The 25389-nt window shown below is 46.9% G+C and overlaps 1 protein-coding gene across 1 annotated transcript in view; it reads right to left on the reverse strand.

Moving 5' to 3' along the window:
* The window catches only part of CACNA1E (calcium voltage-gated channel subunit alpha1 E), a 310736-nt gene that overhangs the window by 68511 nt on the left and 216836 nt on the right, over positions 1–25389 (reverse strand). The window contains exons 8-20 of the mRNA XM_057315519.1: positions 20770–20885; positions 16201–16254; positions 15491–15580; positions 14322–14531; positions 13473–13585; positions 11713–11825; positions 11233–11364; positions 10691–10763; positions 9284–9401; positions 7432–7499; positions 6558–6655; positions 2188–2244; positions 403–1056 (exon numbers count right to left, since the gene is read on the reverse strand). Of these exons, the coding sequence (XP_057171502.1) occupies positions 403–1056; positions 2188–2244; positions 6558–6655; positions 7432–7499; positions 9284–9401; positions 10691–10763; positions 11233–11364; positions 11713–11825; positions 13473–13585; positions 14322–14531; positions 15491–15580; positions 16201–16254; positions 20770–20885 (1896 nt within the window). The remainder of the gene's footprint in view (positions 1–402; positions 1057–2187; positions 2245–6557; positions 6656–7431; positions 7500–9283; positions 9402–10690; positions 10764–11232; positions 11365–11712; positions 11826–13472; positions 13586–14321; positions 14532–15490; positions 15581–16200; positions 16255–20769; positions 20886–25389) is intronic.

Raw genomic sequence — 25389 nt, forward strand, 5'->3', positions numbered from 1 at the left:
GCTCAGATCGGAAGAAGCTGTTCTCAAGTGGCGGGTGAGCCAGGCAAGAGGGAAAGGTGAGGGAAGCCCGAAGAGCCTTGCTGGAGAGCGTGGCATTGCTGCCTCCCACCCCTACCCACCCAGGCAGAGGGGGAGATAAGACCCCCAGGCAGTGTCCATGCCTTATTCCTATCCATCCGCCCATGACCCGCTCCCAATAGGAGATGGCCTAGAAGAACAGACCCTGGTTTTCAAGGGGATATAGTCCATCACCTATCATATTCACGTGTATCTTATAAAGGGTGCGTTAGCATCGTCTCCATTTTATAAAAGGGAAAACCGAGGGTCAGATAGGACTGTATTGAAGAATCCTTCACACCAGCAGGGCTAGATGCGTCCAGGGCACTCCTGTGACTAACTTACCTCCTTAAGTCTTGGCCTCTCTGTTCTTCCTGGATTGTGGGCTCCTTGCCCGCATGGCTGCCCCTGGGCTCGCGGTCCTTCTCCCCCTCGGTGGGTACCCCCTCATCCAGACTCCGCTCCTGGCTGGCAGACCTGCTCCGGGAGGTGGAGGAGAGCTCCTTGCTTTCTGTCCTGACACGACGGTGCCGGCTGCGCCGCTGGCTCTGCCTGTGCCTGGCGCGGTCCTCGAAGGTCACCACGGTCTCCCCTCCCCCAGCCTCCTGCTGGGTCGGATCACAGTTGCCATGACAGGGCCTGGCCAGCCACGGTGGCTCCCGTTTGCCCAGGGACAAGGGGCTCCTCTGGTTGTCTAGGGCACTCGACAGGTCCCCTCCATCCCCCTTGAGGGACCCCCCACGGCTGATGCGTTCCTCCTCACACTTCTCCAGGCCCAGGCCCAAGCCCAGGCCCTCGATGGGCCTGGGTCTCCGGTAGAGGCTGGGGTGGGCATTGAGTGGGTTGAGGGGGCTCAGCGGGTTGAGGGGGTTGAGGGGGTTCATTGGTGGGGCCTCCTCTTTATTGAGGGCCTCCTGGCTGGACATCTGCATGTGCCTTCTCAGCTGGCTGGTGCGCTGCTCCCACACCGACATGTGGTGCCGGCGCCTCCGTTCCCTCCTGCCAAAGGGAAAAGGGCGAGGACCACGGTCAGAACCTGACAGCTGAAGGCCAGGGAGGGAGCCACTGGGGTGTAGACCAGCCCTCAGTGGCCATGGGAAAGGGGCAGGACACATGGGGGGGGGCAGCAAATGGGAGAGCCCAGGACCTGCAGACAGGAAGCACAGAAAGATGCAAGGAGCAGAGTGGGCCACACACGAGTAGGTGGTTGGACCAGCGCCTCCTAGCATGTGGGGCTTCCCACTCTCATCCCTGCTCTGCAGTCGTCGAGGGAGGGCGGTGGGCATCAGCCCGGGACGGAGCCCCTGGGGCCTGCAGGAAAGTGGTACAAAGGCTTACCCGGTCTGCACTCCCCTGTTCTCCTTTGCTCTCAGGACATCTACCTATACCCACCCTGTGCTCAGCACTGGCCCTTAATTCTAGGGCAGAGACCTTTGTTCCCCCTGCCTTCGCTGTCCTCTGCTCCTCAGATGACAGCGGGGGGTGGGGGGAGCACAGGCTGAGAAGTACAGCGGTCTGATCCTATGAGAGGATGGCTGACGACGGTGACTAGCAGACCCGTGTTGGCATCACCCTCAAAAAACAAGAGTGCCGTGGCTCTCTTCCACAAGAGCTAATGAAAACCACAGGACTGTGTGTGCCGAGAGCACCGGCAGCTGCTTCTCAAAACCACTGCTGAACGCTTCAGCTCAGGGCCTAGATGAGCCCCCACGTGGCAGCAGGCACACGCAAAGTGACGCGCACAGGAGTGGGCTCCCGTGGGCAGAAGGGTAGTCACTACTTTCACTCACATGTGCCCACACGCATCCTTGCGGAGGCCCACACGCAGGCCCACGTGCGAGGCACACGCGCCAACACGAAGTACCCACACCAACGCGTGCCAACTCACAGGCCGCATAGAGGAGTGCACGACACACGGGGTCACGTACCGTAGACACACACTGAACTGAGCACAAGTGGAGAGGTGCAGAGGATAGTGTCCACAAACCATGTGCACGGAACACACGCACACACCACGGCACACACTGACATGCACGCCCAGCGCCACTGTGTCCGTGGTGAGAATGAAGACACGGTGTCCCCACGCACACACAGAACCGCTCACAAACACGCAGACCGGTACACACATACAGGTGGCTGCTGCGTGGCTCCCACATCGACATGTGGTGTCTTCTCCTTCTGTCTCTTCTGGGAAAGAAAAACGAACAGGTTCAGTTCACCCCAACCTCTCAGAACCACAAGCCCCACAGCCACCAGCCAGTTTCCAGGGAGAGGTGCAGAGTCCTCTAGGTGCCCACACGTTCTCCACATGCCTGCTGCCCTCTGGAGGCTCCCAACCTCCGACTTGCCCAGGGAGTGACCTCTGATCCCTTACTATGTGCAAACACATGGGTCCGGTGTTGGAAGCGCACATGCAGACATACAAGAGGTCTCATCTCATAGAGTGTAGAGCTTTGGATGCTCACTCATCATGCCCCACCAGCGCTCACACTTGCCTCTAAGTGACCTTCAGAGATCTATTCTGGAAACCCTACAAACTTGGATGGGAGCTGTACTTCCCCGATCATGTCTGGGATATTCACATGGGTGTGACTCCCCAACTCATCACTCCAGTCACCGAAACACGTGCAGGAACAAACGGTTCGCCATGCACACCATCAAAGCCACAAAGTAGCCCACGGCCAGAGGCAGGGTCGCCACGCCGTGAGCTATCCATGTACTTTAGGGTACGTGCGATGCCCCTGCAACTCTGCAACACAGTGACCCTGGCCAGAGGCCTTCCAGGTTCCGTCTGTTCAGCCAGGTAAAGCACAGTGTTAGCCTTCTCAGCCATGAGCAGGGAAAAGAAAAAAAATCTTTCTACAGACACACACATGCTGTGTCCTTTCGTTTACAAGGTCAAGAGAAGGTCAGACTGGCAGGGTGTGGGCATCACCCACAAAGGCAAATGGGAGTCCTAAGAATGAAGCTCTCAGTGCAAGGTCAATGCTCAGGGAGAGGACAACATACATGGGACACCTGTGGAGCGAGCTTGCCCTAAGTCCTGGGCTGTAAGACCCAGTTTGGCCTACTGGGCCCTGCCTAGATCTGGGAGATGCTTAGCAACTGCTGCTCCCTCCCTGACCACCGGAGAACATGCTAGGCCAAGTAGCACTGCTCAACGGCCATGTCCCACATCCACAGAGAAGCCTGATACATGGGTGGGCTGAGGGAGGAGAGGCTGCTGGTGGGAGCCTCACTTGGCATCTGGAAGAGGCACAGTGTGTACAAGCATCCAGGGAGTGGGTGCAGACATCACTGTGGAGATGCCTGTGAGCTCCCCAACAGTATGCACCCCTCAGCACAGGCAGCTGTAATGCGATGAGGCACCCGTGGGGTGCTGCGCCAAGCAGCATGGGTAGCACATAGAAACAGAAGGAAATGCTCTAGCCAGGCAGCATGCACACCCACCAGGGAAAGCAGATGCTGCCATCTATTTGCAAATTCTCAAATACTCAGATATCAGCTCTCTAGAAGCACATGTGTAAAAGTTTAAGTACATGGAGAAGTTCTCTTTCTCGTGAATGCACACATGTGCGCACGCACACACACACATACACACACACACACACACACACACACACACACACAGGCCAGGCAAAGAGAGACCCAACTTTTAATTCCCATACAAATCAGATACACGCTTCAAACTCCACTTTTCCACTCAACACATACACATATCCAAATTCACAGCCCATCATTAATACACCTTCACTCCTAAAATCACACAGAGAAGCATCGACCTCTCTCCAACTCATGCATATGTGACCTCACATACACCTGACATTATCCCTGTGGATCAGGAAGGGCTACAGCATTCTTCCCATTTCAAAGATGAGGCAACAGAGGTTCTAGGATCCTAAGTGGTTCTCTCTCCAAGGACACTGAGCATGGGAGTGACAGAACCAGCCCTCAGACCTTCTGATTTGTAACAACGCTCTTTTCAGGTTTCTCTATGGACATCCACCTCCTCGGCTGTCTGGCAGTCCAGAAATCAGCAGTCTTGCCTGCACTCCGGAGCAGCACACACCCACCCTGACATTGCTCCTGCCAGCAGCACCCACCCTGCAACGGGAGCTGGATCTCTGCTCATCTTGGATGGTTGTAGCACCTTCTTCCACCTTACCGTGCCCAGACACGCACACAGCTCACTGCCTACAGCCCTATGCCTACCCGCAATTCATTCATTCTTTCATTCCACAAATAGTGAGTTTCTACTCTGGGCCAAGCATCTTCCCAACTCACGTCTCCAAACCCACTCTTCCCTGGGCTTCCTCATCTCAGTAAATAGAACCACCCACTCCTAAGTGACAGCCAGCCCTCCCCATCAGCATGTTTGCATACCTGTGTGTATGTATTTTTAACCCAAACTCATGAGTGCAGGGAAGGTGGGGAAGGAACCACTCAAGGCCCAGAGATTATTCCAGAGAGGAAGGAGTTGCTCTGCCTTTCTCCATCAATCTTTAACAAAGTTTGAGGGCTGTTTTTTTCTCACTCACAGAGAAGGAGCTCAGAGGCCAGGCCTTCAGTTTTGAAAGGTGAGGGCAAGATGATGACCGTCCAGAGGAAGAAGGGCCCCACATATAACTCTAGAATGACTCCAAGAGCAAGGCAGAGGACATTCAGAGCCCTTCCCATGAGCACTTGGCAAAGAAAGGCTCCTCCCTGACCAGCTGCAAGTGGTGGATGACAGGGCCTGGTGTCGGGATAGAGTTGTACCTCCCCAGGGTCTCAAATCCTCCCCATCAATCCCAGGGCCACCCATGAGACCTCACGGAGGCTCAGAAGCCACCAAAGGGATTCTCAGCTCCTTCTCCAACACCTTCCTCCAGCTCCACATAGGGCCCATGCTTTGCTAGTTCTACCAGCAACCACAGGTCCGGAAAGATCCTTAAAGTCTATACCCGATGCTCCACTCTCTCACCTGCCATTCTCTCCCCAATCCACTCTAACTGAATTCTGTTCCCACTGGGCCACTGAAACTGAAGGTTGCTAATAATGTTCATTTTGCCAAACCCAATTGTCCCTTCTCTGTCCTCCAGCTTACGTGATCTTTCAATAGTATTTAGCTGCACTATCCACTCGCTCCTTCCTAAAGAGTTTTCTTCTCTAGGTCTCCAGGATAGGACACTTCCATGTTCCTTCTTCCTACTCCCCATCTATCTCCTCTGCTGGACCTTGGGGCACAGGAGTGCTCTGGGCCTCTGTCCTGAACAACTCTGTGCCCACTACAACTCCGTGCCAGCTCGCCCGGGCAGATAGCTTAACACTGCCCAAATGCAAATGGCTCCCCCCAGATTTTTATTTCTAACCCTGACTTCTCTTCCAAGCTTCAGACTCATGTAATCAATGGCCTATTCAATATCTTCACTTGGATGTCCTCTAAGTATCTCAAATTTAATGTGTTCAAAATGAACCTTGGATTTCCACTATTCTCCAGACTATCAGTAAGTACTACCACCATCTACCTAGTTCCTTAGGCATCAAACCTTAAAACATAGGAAAAATATTTCTTTTTTTTCTTATCCCCACCCCCATCACATTTAATCCATCACCTCTTCCTATTGGTTCTCCCTCCAAAGCACAGACTGAATGGGATTACTTCTCATCTCCTCCATTGCTACCATGGTCTCAATTACCATTACCCGTCACCTACTTTATTCTTATAGCCTTTGTCTCCCTGCTTCCACCCTTAGCCCCTACAATTCATTCTTCATAGAGCACAGTGACCTTTTAAAAGTATATATCATGGGGGGTACCCAGGTGGCTCAGTTGGTTAAGCGTCTGCCTTTGGCTCAGGTCATGATCCTGGAGTCCTGGGATCAGGCCCCTCGTCGGGCTCCCTGCTCAGTGGGGATTCTGCTTCTCCCTCTCCTTCTGCCCCTCCCCCTGCTCATGCTCTCTTTCTCTCAAATAAGTAAATAAAATATATTTTTTTAAAGTGTAAATAATGTAGAATCCATCCTTCTGCCTTAGACCCTCCATGGTTGCAATTAGAATAAAAGCTAAAACCCTTCACGTGGGCCTCTAGGATCTCCCTGGCCATGTCTCCTTCTATTCCTCCTTGCTCCCTGCCCACCAGCCACACCGCACCTCGCTGGAGAACGCTCCTCCTTAGTAATTTCGCATGACCGCCTTCTCCACCTCTTCAAAGAATCCCTCCCAGGCTGCCTGTAGGTACTCTACCCAATTCTTACTCCTCTGCATTATTACCCTGTTCTATTTACCTTAGAGCAGTGATCACCACCTAAAATTATTCACATGTGTTCATTATCTCTCTCTCTCTCTCACTGAAATAAAAGCTCCATGAGAACAAGAGACCCTGTCTTGCTCACTGCTGTATTCTTAGGACATTTCCCAGCATGGAGTAGGCATCCTCTGATAATATACCATTTTTAGCTGATGAATTGGCTGTTAGCACAGGAGCCCAGGGGTCAGTGAAGTGGGGACAGCCAACTCACTCGATAGAAGGCATGTTGGGTGCAGACATCGGGCTGACCTCCTTGGCCTTCTGCAACGCATGTTTCTGGTTGAAAGCCTCCTCTTCTTCTTGCTCATCCTAGACACAAAGCAGAGATGGCTTTGCCTGGGATCCCCATGAAGGAGAATAGCTCCCTTGGCTCTCCCCACAAGTTCTGGAGACAGGTGAAATGAGGAAGGCAGGAAAAGGGGTTAAACAAGGCAGTAGGGGGGTGGGTTGGCTTGGAGACCTCAGGTGGCCAAATGGCAGGCGTGGAGACCTCAGGTGGCCAGATGCCAGGTGCCTTGGGAGACAGAAGCCTCCACAGCCCTGGCATGGCCAGTAATTCTGGTCTCCACCCTGCCCCACAGGCTTCCCCACAATTCCTCAGGAAAGCCATGGAATTCTACCCCACGCTCTACCCCTCAGTGGAGCCCGTGGCTGTGGAGGTCAGAAGCTGGAGCTGACAGCTCCCAGATGTTCTGCAGTGCCTGCAAGGGATGGAGCAGGGCCCTTCCAGGCAGACCTGCCCTAAAGTAAAATGCTGAGACTGTGCCTCTCTACTCATGCCCTTTCCCCTGCCCAGCTAAGTGGCCTCACCCCAGGTGATCAGGCAGGGACCTCATCCCCTCACCTACATTCCTGGTGTAAGTGTCCCCTCTTTGTGATGACACTGGGGAAAGCCAGTTCAGATGAAATGTCTAGAACTACTAAGAACACACATCTTCTTAGCCTGCTCTGGTTTTCACATACATTATTTTACTTGATCTCAACAATAATCCTGTGAGATATGCAAAGCAGATACACCATTCCCATGTTCTAGATGAAGTGCCCAACAGCACAAGAGAACCATCAGATCCGCAGAGAATGCTTACCTTGGTCAGCTCTTGGGCATTGGCCAGATTGTCCACAGCAATGGCCAAGAAAACATTCAGCAGTGTGTCTGGGGTGATGAGTTAAGGATGGGCAAGTCAGAAAACCAATAGGCTTCAGCAAGACTGAGAGGGTTTCTCAAGGTCTTTGCTGCCTGGGATCCAGCAGGAATAGAAGCCCTAGCACCAATTAAGCAGAGGTTATGCAGCCCTGTCTGAAGAAGAATATCTCTTCTTCCTTCCACATGGCTTCTCTTTGCCTAGGACACAGAGATAGCTGAATCCAACCACTCAGGGGCCAAGCTGGAGTAAAGGGGCCTTTAAAGACATATGGCCTCCACTCATAGCAATACTGAATAGTGAATCATGGAACAACATGACAGTAGGGAGCTCAATGCAGGAGCTTACCTCTCCTGTCTGGGAGGCTGGAATTGAAGCCCACCCAGACCAAGATCCTCCTCTGTTCTTAAAGGTGAAAAGAAATGCGATTCCACAGACCCATCATTGACTGCCTCTCAATAATGGAATGCTAACTTCTCTCATTCTTCTTATCCTAGAAGTCTTCCACATTTCATTTAACAAAAATGTCACAGAACACAAAAGATCATTATGGAACCCATTTCCATTCCAAGCTCTAACCTCTGAAGCCCCAATTTTCTAATAGTCTTTGAGGTCCAGGTGTTGTGGAATATAGAGCTGGTTTTAGCATCAAAGTCCAGGTCTGACTATCCTCAGAGTAAGAGGAAAATCACGGGGCCATTATGACAAACTGGCTTTCCATTTCTGTGACACAATGCATAACTTTCTGTTTATGTGTTTCTCATGTTTAGTTCATACTCTGTTCTGGCCCTTAGAAATTTTCAGGGCAGAGAAGTTAAAGGAGTATCTCGTCTTCGAGAGACTATGGGAAAAGCAAAAGTACAGCTACATCACACGGCTCTCCCTTCTTTCTCCACCAATGCCATTTCAGGGCAAGTCCCATCCCTCCAAAACATCTAGTGATTGTGTAGAACTTTGCAGTTCATAAGGTGCATCCAAATAAATGATCTCATTTACTATTCACAACGAAGGGATCGATGCTGTTATTCTCCTTACAGATGTGAAAACTAAAAGCTCAGACAGATTAAGGGACTTTCCCAAGGCCACACAGCTGATAAGCAGAATTACTAGTATTAAAACCTAAATCTTCCTAGTCTAGATCCTATGACCAGGTATGGGTTTGGGAATTAAATGGACCCAATTTCCAGTCTCCCCATACAATTTAATAATTGTTTGACTTCAAAAGTTATTTCTTTTAAGTCTTAGAAGGTAAGGATTAGATGAAATAATGCCTGTAAAACATTTAGTACAGGGTCTCATGAATAGCACAAATACAATAAATGTTAGCTTTGTTAAGTAGTACTAGCATTAATCATAATATTTCTGAGATCTTACTATGTGCAGGCCCTGTTCTATATAAACATGTAATTGATTTATTAATATTACAATGTGGCCACTATTTCAGCCTACAGTTATCTTTGTCATCTCTTATTTTCCCCAGCTGATAGTATCTCCAACTATTCAATGTAAGAGCCTCACACATTATTATTTGTGTATGCTGAAGATTTGGATAATACTTTATCTCCTTGTTTATATTCGTCTTCTTTACCCAACTAGTATACATTTTCCTTAAGATCGGAATCCTTGTTTCTCTTCATATACCATGAAATATCCACCCCACTACTACCCTGACCACCCTCCCCAGAAAAAAAACCACCCACCTCTACCACCACCACCACCACCACCACCACCACCCTCCTCAAATGCTGGTCCAGGCAGGCAGGCAGCATGAAGAAGAGTATCTTAAAAAGGATACAGTTTCCAAACAAGGTGAGCACAATGAAATAGATAGCTGACCACATGCCTGAGCTCACCCCACCCTGGGAGCGGATCCCATTGTACATCACCTCATTCCAGTCCTCCCCTGTTAGGATCTATGCAAAGCAAACAACAGGCACGTCAGAGACTTGGGTTGGTTGAGAAGATGGGGCCAATGTAAAAAGGACAATTCTGGCCTGGGTGTTTTCTATCTACCCCTTTGCTTGGCCATTCTGCTGGGAGAAAAATAAAGTCACTTTAATAAATAATTCTAAACTTTCTTCTGATAAGGAAGATAATTTCAGGCATTAAAAATGGAAAGAGAGCATCACAAGGAAAGATTCTATTCTGAGTCTGACTACAGACTCCCTTCACTTCCAGCTTTGCCAGGCCTATGGGAATCACACAGATCAGGTGGTCTGGTCACTACCAGTGCATCCCAGGGGAGCCAATATACAGTTCTTGGGACAGCAGCATTATTAGGAAGAGCCTCATGGGCTCCAGTTCCAGAAACCTGGGTTCTGGTTTACCCTCAGATTGCAGCTGAACAGTTTTTTCTTTGGCTTTCAGCATTATTTATTTTTGAGTTTCCCTCCATGATTTAAAAACATATTTTTTGGGGGGGTGAGGTGGGTGGAAAAAATAATTCATTAAATGGACATATGGGTTAGAAGATGCTTCCAATTTCAGAAAACCATAAATGTGATATGACAGTTTTACTTCTTCCTTACCAATTAGGATGATTTTTATTTCTTTTTCTTGTCTGATTGCTGTGGCTAGGACTTCCAGCACTATGCAGAATAAAAGTGGTGCAAGTAGACATCCTTGTCTTGTTCCTAGTCTTAGAGAAAAAGCTTTCAGCTTTTCACCAGTGAGTATGATTTGGCTGTGGGTTTGTCATATATGGCCTTTATTATGTTGAGGTAGGTTCCTTCCATACTCACTTCATTGAGAGTTTTATCATGAATGAATGTTAAAATTTGTTAAATGCTTTCTGCATCTATTAAAATAATCATATGATTTTTATCCTTTATTTTGCTAATGTGGTAGATCACATTGATTGATTTGTGGATATTGAACCATCCTTGCATTCCTGGCATAAAGCCCACTTGATGGTGGTCATAAATATCGTAAGTTACTGAATGTCTTTGACTTAATATCTCTTACGAACTCACAAGAATAGGAAAAAGGCCAATAATGTAATCATAATAGAGCTCTTCCATTACTGGTAAGAATGTAGCTACAGAAATTCTAGGAATTATTGTGATGATAATTACTTAACAAGAGTCCCAGTTGCCTGGGATGAGCCTAGGGTGGAAAGGTAGGATTCTCCTAACATATCATTTTACGGTGTGAGTTCTAAAAGATCCTACAAAACATTTTTAACTGCCAGTGGGCCTCATACCTGGAATACAGTCATGATGGCTGCAGGGAAGGTGTCAAAGTTTGCTGAAGGAGTCCCATCATTAAAGTTAAACCTGAAAAGGAAGTTCAGAGAGAAGAATAAAATGAAAATCTCACATACCAAGGTTTCCCTTACTGCTTTATCACTTCTTTTACCCTTTCTCCATATCCTCCTCTTCCCTAATTTCTCCCCATTCCATGTAACTTATGAAGATGGTATTATTAGTGATTACTACTGATGGACTGTGGACTTTAAAGGGTGTGGATGATGAGACGGGGTTTGGGCTGATCTTTAGTTATAAGGCCCCATGCTGTACATTTTGGGGACAGCTCCAAAGAAAGGGGTCTCCAGACCCAGAACCCTGTACAGTGTGAAAAGATTAAAAGCAGACACATATGTTTTACACACATACACACACTCAGTGGTTGATGTGGGCCAAAGCAAACAGGATAATAGCATGGTGTCCAAATTAGAAACCCTGGCGCTCACAGGCTGAAGACTGTGTTTTGAGGCTCCTTTGGGTGGAATTCATTGGTGCTTACCTGCCTCCAAACAGCTGCATTCCGAGGAGAGCAAAGACAACGATGAAGAGGAAGAGGAGGAAGAGCAAACTGATGATAGACTTCATAGAACTCATCAAGGAGACCACCAGATTTCGCAGAGATGCCCAATACCTACAAAACCCAAACATTACAGCAGTGAACACTGAATGTAAAATTATCCCGAAATCCAGCTGGGCATCTGTCTGGTAGTCTATGAAATAGGCTGTATTTTTATACTTGTGCGAAGGAGAGATGTCAGCAACAATGAGGCTCCCCTTGGGAATGTGGCATGGATCTGGCATCATAGGTATTTTTCTGGTTTGATTTTTGGAGAAGGAGGAGCTGAAGAATGGAGTAAGGGACGTGGTAGGGAAGGGGAACATGTGGCAAAGGAGAACAGGGGATGGAAAGAAATATAAGGCAGAGAGAAGCTTCTACTCTCACAGGTGGTTGGGAAGAGTCCAGATTCTGATCACTTACTTGGTTATTTTAAATATTCTTAGAAGCCGGAGAGCTCTCAAGACACTGATTCCAAAAGATGTACCAGGTCTGAAGATTGCCCAGACCACTTCAAAGATACTGCCCACTGTGACCTAAAGAGCCAAACCCAGCCACAGTGAGGAGGAGGAGAAGAGAGGAGCCTTCTGGCATTCAGCAGTCAAAACGTCACTGGGCTATGGTGAAATTAAACTCTCCCCTCCCCACCCAGCACAGCTCCAACAAGACTACCTATTTGTGAAGGCTGCCAAGGGATAATGAGACTCTATGGCCTCCCTCCCCACTGCTCTCCACTCCCCTTCCTGACTTCACTCCTTCGTGCTGGAGATTGGTTCATGACTGCTGCTCTGACCTTGGTAGAAACTACAAGAGCCAGTCACTGCTTCTGCACAAATCTGACAGCCACAACTGTTCTTAGATAATAAAACCCTGAACAAACACACAAAAGAGTGGTAATCAAAGCAAGGAAACAAACTTCAGTTAATACAGGTCGCATTCCAATGTAAAAACCTCAGAGGAAGTCCACAGAAATTCTCTCACTGTCCTAGAATTTAGTGCTACCAAGAATGGTTCATTCACCCATATGTGAAATATCTCTCAGTCACTCAGGTCCCATACACCTCAATGTGACAGTACTACTTGGTGGCATATAGATTTCTGATTGCTGTAGAAAATAGCAATGTCAAATTAACAATTTGGTTTTTGTTTTAATTATATGTTCATTGAATGTCTACTTTATTCTACACAATGCACTGGGAGAAGTAACAAAAATTAACCCTCACTGCAATGCTGAAAAGTACGTATATAGGGAATGGTCTTTCACTAGCTATTGTGCCTGAAAATTGCCCACAACCAGAAGCATATGTTCCAAATGAAAATGCAGATTGGCAAGTGCTCAAAATCGTTAGCACCTAACTGAAGATTTGGCAGGAACAGAAGTGGGTTTGGCAGGAAGAGAAGTGGTTCAGGAACCCAAAGTTTTGCCACCTACTTCTGCTGCTAACTGGCTATGTGAACTTGCACACGATGTCCTCTATTTACTCATCTGCAAATGGGAAAGGTAACTCTTAATACGTGATGAGTGGCTAGGATCCTGAAAGCAGTGGAGGGCAAAAATGTACGTCAGAGCACCTTGAAGAGTGCTAGATGTGCACACATTTACGTATCAACACTATTTAGGAAGTGAGCACTGGGTGAAATAGTCAATGTGGGAACTTGCTACGACAGGAGTGTGTGTGTGTGTGTGTGTGTGTACGCGTGCGTGCGTGTGTGTGTGTATGCATGTGCATGTTTGCATGAGGGCATACCTAGATAATTTTCCCAATTTTAAACTGAACTAAAAAAAAACACAAACATATAAGCTTCTCTTTTTTACTGAGCCACCTTCTGGAATCAGTTCCTTTGTTCTCTCTCAGGCTTCCCCCAAGATAGTAAGTGGTTAAAAACTTGCTATGGGCAGCTCCGTCAAATTCATTCAGCTATACACTTAAGTGTACATGACGGTATGCATGGTATACTTCACTAAAAACATTAAAAATAAAAGAGCTTTAAACAAGCAAACAAACAAATCCTGGTATGGGAAGGATTCCCTCATTCCTGACTTCCCTTTAGCTAACTTATTTATTCCCCTTTTATGAATTCTGATTTCAGGGCTTCACACTCAGCAGTGGAGCAAGCTGCTTATCTCAAACTGTGGCATATCAACACAAAGCAGGAGGACAGGCGGGCTCCAGAGCACTTACCCCAAAATCAAAACAGTTGAATGAAGAGTGAAAATAAAGTCGAGGCCCCATGCCATACATCTTCAGGGACATCTCCAAGAGGAACAGTCCCAGAAACAAAAATTCTGCATAGTCTGAAAGCATCAAGAGCAGAAGCGTTTGTTCTGTAGATTCCATGGGCTCCCGCACGTCCCTAGCCCAACCCCCTCACCTTATAGAGGAGCCCTCAACACCCACGGACTCACAAGGCAAAGACATTCAGTGACCACGTCAGGTCAATGGCAGGCAAAACCTAATGATATCTGAATACACTCTGACCTGGGGGGCCCAGGCACACTCCACACAGCAGCTTTGTTCTCTTTCAATAGATGGATTTGTCATTGGCCTTTAAGTGGTATATGGCTCTCAGGAGAGAAAGAAAGGGCTTTACCATGGCATTGATCAAAGAGCCAGATTCGCCCTACTCACCACCCAGCTGTGACAGCATCCTGGATCCCCATGTACACCCAGTGGGGGCCCTACCCAGAGCTGACCTGTAAGTTCCCATCTTGGTCTACTGGAAGTAACCATTGCCCTAAGAACTTTCTCCCCAGGACTGAGGTGACCAAAACTCTCTACACCATTGAGCCTCCTTAAGATACTAAGTGAAGGCCTTAAAGTACCCAAAGCTAACACCATTTTGTTTACTTATCAGCAAAGATTCACCTGATTCAACAATGAATGACAAGAGGACTGGGGGTGATATCCCAACCCCTTGAGGCCAACTGTGGGCTCCCCCAGAGCACTGCCAGGCCAAGCAGGAGGCCAGCCTATTATGTTCGCACCCGAATCTAGCTGCCCCATGCCAGCCAGCAGTCACTGGCCACTTACAGAGGAGATGGGTGAGCCACTGGGGCTGGTTGTGATGGACGATGGCCACACAGGCGGTGTTGAGAGCCACGAGGCTCAACACGATCCAATAAAACACCTGGGATTTCACCATGTGGCGGATAGAGATGCGCAGAAGCCTTTCTTTGTGCCGGAAATAGGAGGCCCCATCCACCTTTGCACTTTTGATGCTGGCTCGGGCGAGAGGTGTGCCTAAGGGGTGAGAAGTAGGGAAGAAGAATGAGGCTGCAAGACAGATCACCCTCCATGGCAAGGGGGCAGTCAAAGGGGGAGGTGGGCTGCTTCATCCTGGGGCTAGGTGACCCTCACGATGCAGGCCCAGGGAATCCCCATGGTATGAGCTACGTAGTTTTCGTAGCAAAGATCCCTGCATTTCCTCACTGGACATTCTCAGTTCTAGGAAACTGAGATTCCCTGGGCATGACACTAGACATATACCCAGTGTCCTGAATCCTAATAGGGTGGTGTTTATGTTTTTAACAGATTGGGCTTCTCTCTGGCCTTTCCTTTTAAATATGCTTTAGGCACTGGAATAGTTTTGCTACATTTGTGGTTATTTCTACCATTGGCAGCCCAGAGCAGCAATGAGTTCTGTATACCTCTTCTGCTTTTAAGGATGAAGTGAAGGAGAAGGTAAAAATCTGCTAATCCTTTTTCTGGGGAGGTTAAATCTGCCATCAGCCAGCATATCTAAGAGAACCTGGGAATGAAGAGCAGTCATTTAAGAGTTGTCAGTAGGAATCTGTTTAAATATCACATGGAAGTAGGGGGGTGCCACTGTGGTTAAGCAAATGATCGCAGGTCCTCAAATGGGGGTCACTAGAAGCAACAGGTCCTCAGGATCCTCTGAACAAAATCCCAAAGTGGGTTCTCATCATCATATCCAAGACAGATCATATATATATGCAAATGGGATACACCTGCCACACTTGAAGAATCTGGGTTGGATTCTTAGCCCTAAACCCCATGGTCCATTTTTCTCTGTAACTCATTGTCATCTAGATTAGATTTCCAAGTCCTTCCATAATTACATCCCTATTTCTGGATTCTTTTGATTCTACTCCTCTTCGTGGTACTTCTCAAAAGACAGGATCTTTCTTTTTACGGGAGCTCAGAGACAAGTCAAAGAAGATCTAACTGGTTCCACTCACCCACAGAGGAAATATCAACACAGTGCTCGTCACTGGAGTCTCGAGTCATGGCCTCCGTCCGGCTCCTTTTGATGGTTGCCCTTCGAAGCACTACACCCGGAAGGGGGAGGCCGGTGAAAGAACACAAGAACAACCAGATCATTCTGGGCAAAGCTCAGGACTGGGTGTCAGAGGCCTCTGTGACACAGGCGGCTGCCTTGAAGCCCCTGAGCCACGGTTACAGAAGTCGCCAGTGTTTATAGAAATATGACTCCTGTGCTCAGCAGCACCTTAAAACACATGGGCTCCAGAATCCCCGCTAGACCTCATCCACATGCAGCAGGTAAACAGGCACCATATCTATCTGTTCTGGCTCTTCATCAACAACGCCACTCCCTGCTAATGGAAGTGGTCCCAAGATGATCCCCACAAATTTTCACAGAAGATCCCTTTACGTGCCACTGGTTGTGTGATGGTCTTTTCATTGTACAGTATCAATCACACGCCCTAGAACAAAGCAGCTCTTGGATTTCATTTCCATCACTTTAAAAAGCATTTAAATCCATGACTTAATTCCCTTCATATTAAAGCATGAGAGATTTTATGACAGGGAGACTTTCATTTCAAATCCCAGGGCACTCCTCTTTTAGTTTTTTTCTCCTCTTTTGATCAAGAGATTGCCACAGCATAAGAGGGCACAAACGCAGGCAAGCGCTCGAGCACTTCCTTACCTTCTAAGGCTGATGTCCCGGCATTTTTATTTTCTTCAGCAAGCATGACTTCCTCTATATGGAAATAAATGGTTTAGTAAATTATCTGTAAATGTCAAATTATTTTGCAAAATGAAAAATCCCCCAGGGACGGCTGTGGCTCCAGGGCAACAGAGAGTGCGCACACGCAAAGAGAGAGAGCAGAGAGTTCATAGCTCCACGCAGGCACCGGCCTCAGAAAGACAGCAAAGGTCACAGAGGGAGCTCCTGAGTGCCAATCAGAACAGAGGAAGCTCTCTAGTGAGGGGGCGCTTGGAGGTTGATTGGTAAAATTCAGCTCTGTTTCTGATAACACTTGGTACGAGGAAGACCTGATCTTTTTAAACTAAAATCTCTTAAATTGGTAGGAATGAAAAATTTCCATTTCTGTTTTCTCTCCAGGTTCCAAAAACTTTTTCTAGAAATAGGAGCTTCCTTGGTTTTTCCTGTCTGCAGCAATACAAGGCATACCAAGGCACAACATCGACCACCTCGTTCAGGAGATAAGACCACGTTTTGAGCTCCAGCCTGTCTACTTCTTGGAGGAGGAGCAGAGGAAGATGTTAATGGTCCAGAGGAGCAGGACTTGTGGGCTTGCTTCCTCTTATGCCCATACCACAGTCTGCCCTGCTTGAGCAAAAGAGGCTTAGGCCCATCATGAATTTGTCCCTCTGATAGAACAAAACAAATACTTGGTTTTTGTCCACTTTCCTGGCACAGAGTTCCAAAACCCTTGGAATTTACTGTCTTCTGTATGCTAACAAGATGACTCATTGTGGGGGAGGCCTACATTACCTGGGGATCTAGACTGGTCACCAGAAAAACCAACCACATATTTGGCTATAAAATTTCAGCCCCATTCCCCCTCCTAAATCCCGGAATGGGTGAGAGCCTTGAGAATGTTTAATCTCCAATGGCCAATGATTTAATTGAGCAGGTCTATGTAATGGAACCTTTAAAAAAAAAAAAAAAAAGCCCTACATAATGGGGCTCAGGGAGCTTCAAGAGGCTGGGAGGGTGATATGCCTGAAGGGAGCATGGAGGCTCTTTGCCCCCCCCCCCCCCCCCCCCCGCCGCCCCACTCCCAGGTATCTCTTCCATTTGGTTGTTCCTGAGTTGAATCCTTTGTAATAAACTGGTGATAGCAAGAACAATTTTCCTGAGTTCTGGAAGTCATTCAAGGAATTATCAAACCTGGAGCCCTCTCAATTTGCAGTCCGGCAGGCAAAAAAGCAGGTCACCTGGGGACTCCACTTGCAGCTGCTGTGTGAAGTGAGGGCAGGCTCGTGGGATTGAGTCCCTAACCTATGGGATCTACACTAATTTCTGGTGGTGGTTAGTGTCAGAAATGAATTGAATTGTTGGACACCCAGTTGGAGAACTGAAGGACTGGCCAGTGTTGGAATGATGTGTCTGGTTGTTGGTATTTGGAAAAGAACCAAACAGTCCCTTGGGTTCTCCTCCGGACCTCGCCAGCAACAGTCCTGAATTCCAGGGAGGTGTCATCACTAGTGGGATACTCTTTTCTAGTAAGCCATATTTAGGATAAACCTCACTAGCATCCCCCCAAACTTACAAACTAGCCCTCTGTCCCCTGTCTGGCAGCATTCCGAGTCCCCTTTGGGAGTGATGTGGATGAGTTTTGATCCCCGCCCCCACGTCAGCCACAGGAGAGGATGTCCGAGGCCTTGAGCAATCATTCCTTAAGATCCCAGCTGCTGGGAAAAAGCTTGCAGCAGTCCCTATTAAACAATGGTTTAATTTAAGCAATTGTAACAAGTAAAAGGACAAGCAGAAGAGGGTAAAGGCATTACCATAATTCCACCTGCCTATAAAACAGAGTATGGCATGTATTTCCCAGGGAGGGGAACATTTTGAGGCTCACAATTATACCAAGTCATAAATGTTTAGCTTTCTTTTTTAAGTACAGCCTCTGGCAAAACTCTAAGTTAACAGGTTAAGTGTTATTGGTGGGATGCTCCTTTATGCAGACATAGAGGGTTTTAAAGTCATTGACAGCCCACATTGTTCGGAGGGCACCCTTTAAAAATACCCCTCATGGCAACGTGAATGACCTCAGCCAGGGAGTCATACCTGCTGCCTACAATGCCTGCATGTTGACGTGGGCAGATCTGAGGACCCCCAAGGCAGGTGGAGGGTGTGTGGTGCTGGTGAGTATCTCTGAGAAGTGCTTCGAGGGCTCTGATGTGCCGAAGCTGCCCCCCTCCCCCACTGCCTTTTGCCAAGTTCTCTTTCGAACTTGAGAGTGTCTTTCCAGGGAAATGTAACCCATATGTCTCTGATTCACTCACACCCCATTTGCAAAGGGAAGGGCCAGGAAGCACAATTTGACGTCGCAGTGCGTCTTTTTTCTTAGAAGGAGAGAGCTGGCTTTGCCAACTGGAAGAAAGTGGAGCTTTGGAATTCTGCATGTATTGGAAAAGCGGAGCCACAAAGAACAGCGTCCTGTGCTGCCTGACCACGAGCAGGGTCACGGACAGGGCGGGGAAGGTTCTTTTCCAGTTCCACTGCCAGCCTGCTCACTGGGGCGGTCTGTCAGATGGCTCTTCCACCCAGGAAGCCAAGGACAGTGGGGAACTTCAAGCTGCCTGCCAGACCTGGAGGCCAATCTGCTTGGTAAGGCTGAGTTACCATTCTGGAAGGGAGGAGGAGAGGTTCACATTCACTCCTACACAGCCTTGGAGAAGAAAGGGCAAACTGGGAAGTGCCGTCAGTGGGCACAGGGCAGGCCTCCAGAGGCAGCAAAGAGATGCAGATAGTCCTAAATGGGAGGTGATTTTTATCTGGCTTTGAAATGGCACCTTTTTTTTTTTTTTAAGATTTTATTTATTTATTTGACAGAGAAAGAAAGCACAAGCAGGGGGAACAGGAAAGGGATAAGCAGGCTCCCCGTTGAGCAGGGAGCCCGACATGGGGCTCGATCCCAGGACCCTGGGATCATGACCTGAGCCAAAGGCAGATGCTTAACAGGCTGAGCCACCCAGGCACCTTTCATCACACACACACTCTCACCCCTGATAGGTGATCAAATGTTGACTCCAGAGCCGAGAGAGAGCTTTTGTGTGTTAGTGGTTAGAACAGGAGGGTCATGGTGTCATTCCAAAGCTGCTATAAGAAGAATAAAGCTCAGGCAGCTAAGCATCAAATCATATTCCAAATTTTTCCTGAGAGACCTCACATTTGGGCTATGCTTTCTACCAGGAATAGAGGAAAAAATGCTGTCATGTGTATTTTTTATTAAAATAAATTACTCTTTGCTCAGGATGAAAATAAAGATATATAACGGCAATGCAAGGCAATCTTTAAAATAATAAGGAAAGCAATGCATCCATTTTACTGACAGATATGGGGTGATCGATATCCCTCATAAGCAGCTGAGCCACAGTCAAACTTGAATCTGGTGGCTCTGTGGGTTAATAAAATCGTGATAGGTTTGGATCTATCCTCAAGGCTGGGCAAGAATTGTTCCTGATGCTGAGCCTCGTCGTGAGGAACTGGGGACAGCTCAGGGAATAGGAACAAGCAAGCAGTTGTCACCATCAGCTATTAGCCGCTTATGGCAGCGGCCTGCCTCACTGTTGGCCCCCCTGCTTCTGACCTTGCCCTCCCACTGTCTACTCTCAAGGCAGCAACCAAGTGCTCCCTCCAAGTCTTCAATCAGACCATGTCCCACCTCTGCCCCAAACCGTCCAATCATTCTTCCCTCACTTACAGGGAAGCCCCAAACCTTTACAATGGCCCATGAAGACTGCCCCCTCCTACCATTACTGTCCCCACCTTATCTTCCTGCTCCTCTCCCCTTACTCATTCCTCCTTCTGCTCTTGGAATATTCCTGGCCCACTTCTGCACTAGAGCCCTGGCACTGAGATATCCGCCTCGGACATTCCCATGACTTACGCCTCAGCTCCTTCAAGTCTTTCCCCAAATGGGTCTCCCTGACCTCCCTACTTAAAATCACAACCTACCCTACACCCCATAACCCTACCTTGATCTGTTTTCCAGCGTACTTATCACCTTCTTACAAGTTACCTATTTATCATTTTATTTATGTCTGCCTTCCCCAACTAGAGGGGAATGAGCTCTGCAAGAAAGGCTCACTGCTGTAACCCAAGTGTCTAGGACAGGTACTGGCACAAAGTAAGCACTCAGTAAGTATTTGTGGAATGAATGGACTGTTGTTGCTGCTGGTGTTGTTATTGTTGTTGTTGTTATTATTATTATTATTGTTACTATTAGCAGTAATGTGAAATGTCACCCACCCAACCTCAGCTCCAGGACTGGGCTACGTTACCTTTCACTCACTTCACCTTGCTCTAATGCGGGCCTCACGAAGGTGTTTGGTAGAAGAACAGGGACAGTTGGACCGCAGAGGAAGAAGGAAGGACCAGCAGGGAACCCACAGAGCTGGTGAGGCATCCAGAGCTTCTCTCTGCTCTGGCCAGGGCTGCCTCTGTGAGTGGAAGCAGTGCGGGCAGGGGCAGGGACGGGGGATGTCTGCACAGACGTCTGCGCAGCCCGCCACGCCTCACCTGCTTTGTCTATCCAGGCGCGGTACCCGTTCAGCTCGCGCTCAATCTGCTGCTGCCGCCGCAGTTTCATGAATGCTCTCCGGTTCTCCACTCTCTCTCTCTCTTTGGCAAATTCCCTGTGGACGAGAAGGATGAGAGGCAGGAGTAGTGAATTTGGGTGGTGCCAGGACGAAGAGGAAGGGTGAAGCACGTGGAAGCGAGAGAAGGTCTGAGCAGGTGCCTCTCTATACCTCATGTCCCCACTCCTTTGTTCCAGACTGCAAGTATGATCTTAAAATGCTGCACAGAAACCTACCTCCTTCGGCCTCCTGCAGGAAGATTTTCCAGATCGGTTTCGTCCTCAGTCAGCCCTAACACCCTCTGCGTGCTCTATTTGGAAAGGTACTTTCTTAGTCATGAGACAAACTAGGGTTCAAAATGCTATGTTCTGTTTCCCCAGCTACAACACAAGCCCTTAACCCCCCCGGGGGGGGGGCACACCTTTCCTCTATACTTTTAATAACAACAGTGATTAATGTATATTGACCAATTATGTGCCAGCCCTGTATGACTTTTTTCAGACCCACGGACTCAATTAATCCATTACAGTCACCCTATGAAGTCATAAGCACTATTAAAATTCCTCTTTAATACATGGCGAAACACTAAGGATCAGAGAAGGGAAGTAACTTGCTGGGATGTGAAGTCGAACCATAGTGCTGCGCTCCCTCTGGTGTCCCGCATCCCATGGCACTAAGAGCTGCCACTGAAGACCAAGACACCAAGGCCTCGAAGGGCAGCACGCTGTGTGAAGATGGCTGGTGGAGGTTAAATAGGAAAGGGAAGGGCATGGAAAGGGACCCTGGCTCCAACAGAAAGAAAGTGGGAAGGCAGGAAGGGTAGGAAGGGAGATAATGGGACAGAGGGCAAGCCAAGTTCAGGATCAGGGAGAATACACAGTCCACTAACAGGTGCAGGGGACCAGAGTCTGGCACAAGATGGTCAAAAGCCTAAAGCCCCATGGGAAGGTAGAAGGGAAAAGACACAAGGGCTCCCTGGCAGAGAGGAAGATGAACAAATTCAATGGTTGAGCACATGGGGGTAAAGAAATGCACAGTTGCTAAGAGGCCCCTCTGACAACCACCTCTGCTAATACCCTTCCTATGATCAAACACCCGTCCAGGCTACAGTGCCACTCACCAGTGCAATGCTCCCCAGCCAGGGCCCAGGCATGTGCCTACTGACCTGGGAGCTGCTGCACTTATTCGAGGTGTCCTCATAACCCAGGAGGTACAGCTGAAGACAAGGGCGCACCCACTGTGGGTCCTGTCAGCTACTCCTTTGTTGTGTATTTGTTTGATAGGACTTCAAATCCACTTGCTTATGACTTAAGTAAAGTTGTTTTAATCCACTTGTGTATGCCAAAGAGAGAAAAAAAGATATATTTAGAAGTTATGGTTGAATATTTTATTCATTTGAGAGAGAAAGAGTGAGAGAGAGAGAGAGAGTGCACAAGTGGGGGCAGGGGTCAGAGGGAGAGGGAGAAGCATACTTCTCTGCTGAGCAGGCAGGTGGACACAGGGCTCGATCCCAAGACCATGGGATCATGACTTGAGCCAAAGGCAGATGCTTAACTGACTGAGCCACCCAGGCGCCCCCAGAAGTAAAGTTGTTTTCATAGAAGAATGGAGCAAGTTGTGTCAGGATGTCACCATCTCATCTGTTCTTGCCCATCAGAACTCAATTGCTCAGCTGCTGAGGGTCCCCACTGAGGACTTAACAATAGAGGCATATGAAGAAACAAGTATGGCAAGAGAACATTAAACTGTGAACACAGAGTCTGTGAGGACAATCGAAGAGCATCTGGTCAGAGAAAGGCTACACTTTGCTGATCTAAGACAGCTCCTTGAAGACCTTGGGGCAATCAGCTCCAACCTTCACAAAGCAGACACATTTTCTTTTTCTAATTTATTTTTCTAATTAGAGTTAGTTAACATACAGTGTTATATGAGTTTCAGTTGTACAATATAGTGATTCAACAATTCCATGCCTTTTTCAGTGCTCATCAAGATAAGTGTGCTCTTAATCCCCTTCACCTATTTTACCCATCCCCCTACCCCCTTCCCCTCTGGTAACCATCTGTTTGTTCTCTATAGTTAAGAGTCTATTTTGTGGCTTTTTGTCTCTTTTTTTTTGTTCATTTGTTTTGTTTCTTAAATTCCCATATGAGTATTTGTCTTTCTCTATTTCATTTAGCATTATACTCTCTGGATCCATTCACGTTGTTGCAAATGGCAAGATTTCATTCTTTTTATGACTGAATAATACTTGATTGTGTGTATATATACCACATCTTATTTATCTACTCATTTATAAATGGACATTTGTACTGCTTCCATAATTAGACTATTGCAAATAATGCTGCAATAAACATAAGGGTGAATATATCTTTTCGAATTAGTGTTTTTGTATACTTTGGGTAAATACCCAGTAGTGGAATTACTGGTAGTTCTATTTTTAATTTTTTGAGGAACCTCCATACTGTTTTCCACAGTGGCTGTACCAATTTGCATTCCTACCAATAGTGCATGAGGGCTCCTTTTTCTCCACATCCTCCCCAACACTTGTTTCTTGTGTTTTTTATTTCAGCCATTCTGACAGGTGTGAGGTGGTATCTCATTGTGGTTTCCTTGATGATGAGTGACGTTGAGTATGCTGTCATATGTCTGTTGGCCATCTGGATGTCTTCTTTGCAGAAATGTCTGTTCATGTCTTCTGCACATTTTTAAATTGGGTAATTTGTTTTTTGGGTGTAGGGTTGTAGAAGTTCTTTATATATTTTGGATACTAACCCTTTATCAGATACGTTGTTCACAAATATCTTCTCCCATTCTGTAGGCTTTTAGTTTTATTGTTTCTTTTGCTACACAGATGATTTTTATTTTAATGTGATCCCAATATTTTTGCTGTTATTTCCCTCTCCTCAGAAAACATATCTAGAAAGATGTTGTTATGGCCAATGTCAGAGAAATTATTGCCTGTGCTCTTTTTAGGATTTTTATGGTTTACGTCTCACATTTAGGCCTCTAATCCATTTTGAGTTTATTTTTGTGTGTGGTGTAAGAAAGTGGTCCGGTTTCATTCCTTTGCATGTAGCTGTCCAGTTTTCCCAATGCCATTTGTTGAAGAGACTGTTTTTCCCATTGCATATTCTTGCCTCCTTTGTTGAAGACTGTATAATCGTGGGTTTATTTCTGGGCTATTATATTCCATTAATCTTCTGTACTAGCAGTACACTATTTTGATTACTACAGCTTTGTAGTATATCTTGAAATCTGGGATTGTGATACCTCCAGTTTTGTTCTTTTTCGAGACTGCTTTGGCTATTTGGGGGTCTTTTGCATTTCCATACAAATTTTAGAATTGTTCTGGTTCTGTGAAAAACCTGTTGGTATTTTATAGGGATTTCATTAAATCTGTAGATTTCTTTATAGACATTTTAACATTATTTATTCTCCCAATCCACGAGCATGGAATGTCTTTTCATTTCTTTCTGTTGTCTTCAATTTCTTTAAACAATATTTTATAGTTTTCAGAGACTAGGTTAAGTTGGTTAAGTTTACTCCTAGGTATATTATTATTTTTGGTGCAATTGTAAATTGTTTTCTTAATTTCTTCATTATTCATGTACAGAAATGCACTGGATTTCTGTATATTGATTTTGTATCCTGTGACTTTACTGAATTAATTTGTCAGTTCTAGTAGTTTCTATGATGGAATCTTCAGGGTTTTCTATATATAGCATCATGTCATCTGCTAATAGTGAATTTTTACTTCTTCCTCACCAATTTGGATTACTTTTATTTCTTTTTCTTGTTTGATTGCCAGGGCTAGAACTTCCATTAATATGTTGAATAAAAATGGTAATCCTGGACATCTGTAAAGGTGACACTTACAGGCAGTGGTGAAAGTCATACAGCAGCCCCATAAAGAACATCTTGCTCATCAACACCAGCTCCCCTGTTCCCTAGCAACATGTTCTAGCAACACAGGACTTTTACTTTTGCACTGGAAGTTGGACATCAGCTCTTGGTTGGCTAAGCGGTCTCTTCCCAGTACCAACTTGTATAAAGGTACATCTCAATTAAATTTGTATTTTATTCCTTTCATCTCCCCTTACCTGGAACAATAGTGTGATTAATCTGTCACTGATTTGGAGTATGTTATTTCTTTATTGGCTTATCAAGAGAAATTATTCTGTATACTATTGGCTTGTAAAATTCCTGTAGTAAACCTATGTTAAATAAACTGCTGGCAAAGACAAACTCAGTCTCTGAGCATAATTTTCCTCTCAAAATAAAACAGCCGTCATATCCAGGGAGAAAGAAACAAGCCAGGGGTTGAGGGACATGCCACAGCCCCAGGGCAGGGGAAGAGGAGGTACCACATTCAGCCTCTCCTGCCAAGATATATGGATTCCTTGGCACAGACACCTTATCATGGTCATAGGCTGAGGGCATGAGAATAAGACACATTAAAGGAGAAATTCTGGGCTCATCTTCAGGTTCAGCAGGTTCTACCAACAGTGTTGTGGGGGAATAGAGAGGAAAACAGTCAAAATGAAGGGCCAGTGAGAATGTA

The sequence above is a fragment of the Ursus arctos genome, unplaced genomic scaffold (genome assembly GCF_023065955.2).
Source record: "Ursus arctos isolate Adak ecotype North America unplaced genomic scaffold, UrsArc2.0 scaffold_2, whole genome shotgun sequence".
NCBI classification, from domain to species: domain Eukaryota; kingdom Metazoa; phylum Chordata; class Mammalia; order Carnivora; family Ursidae; genus Ursus; species Ursus arctos.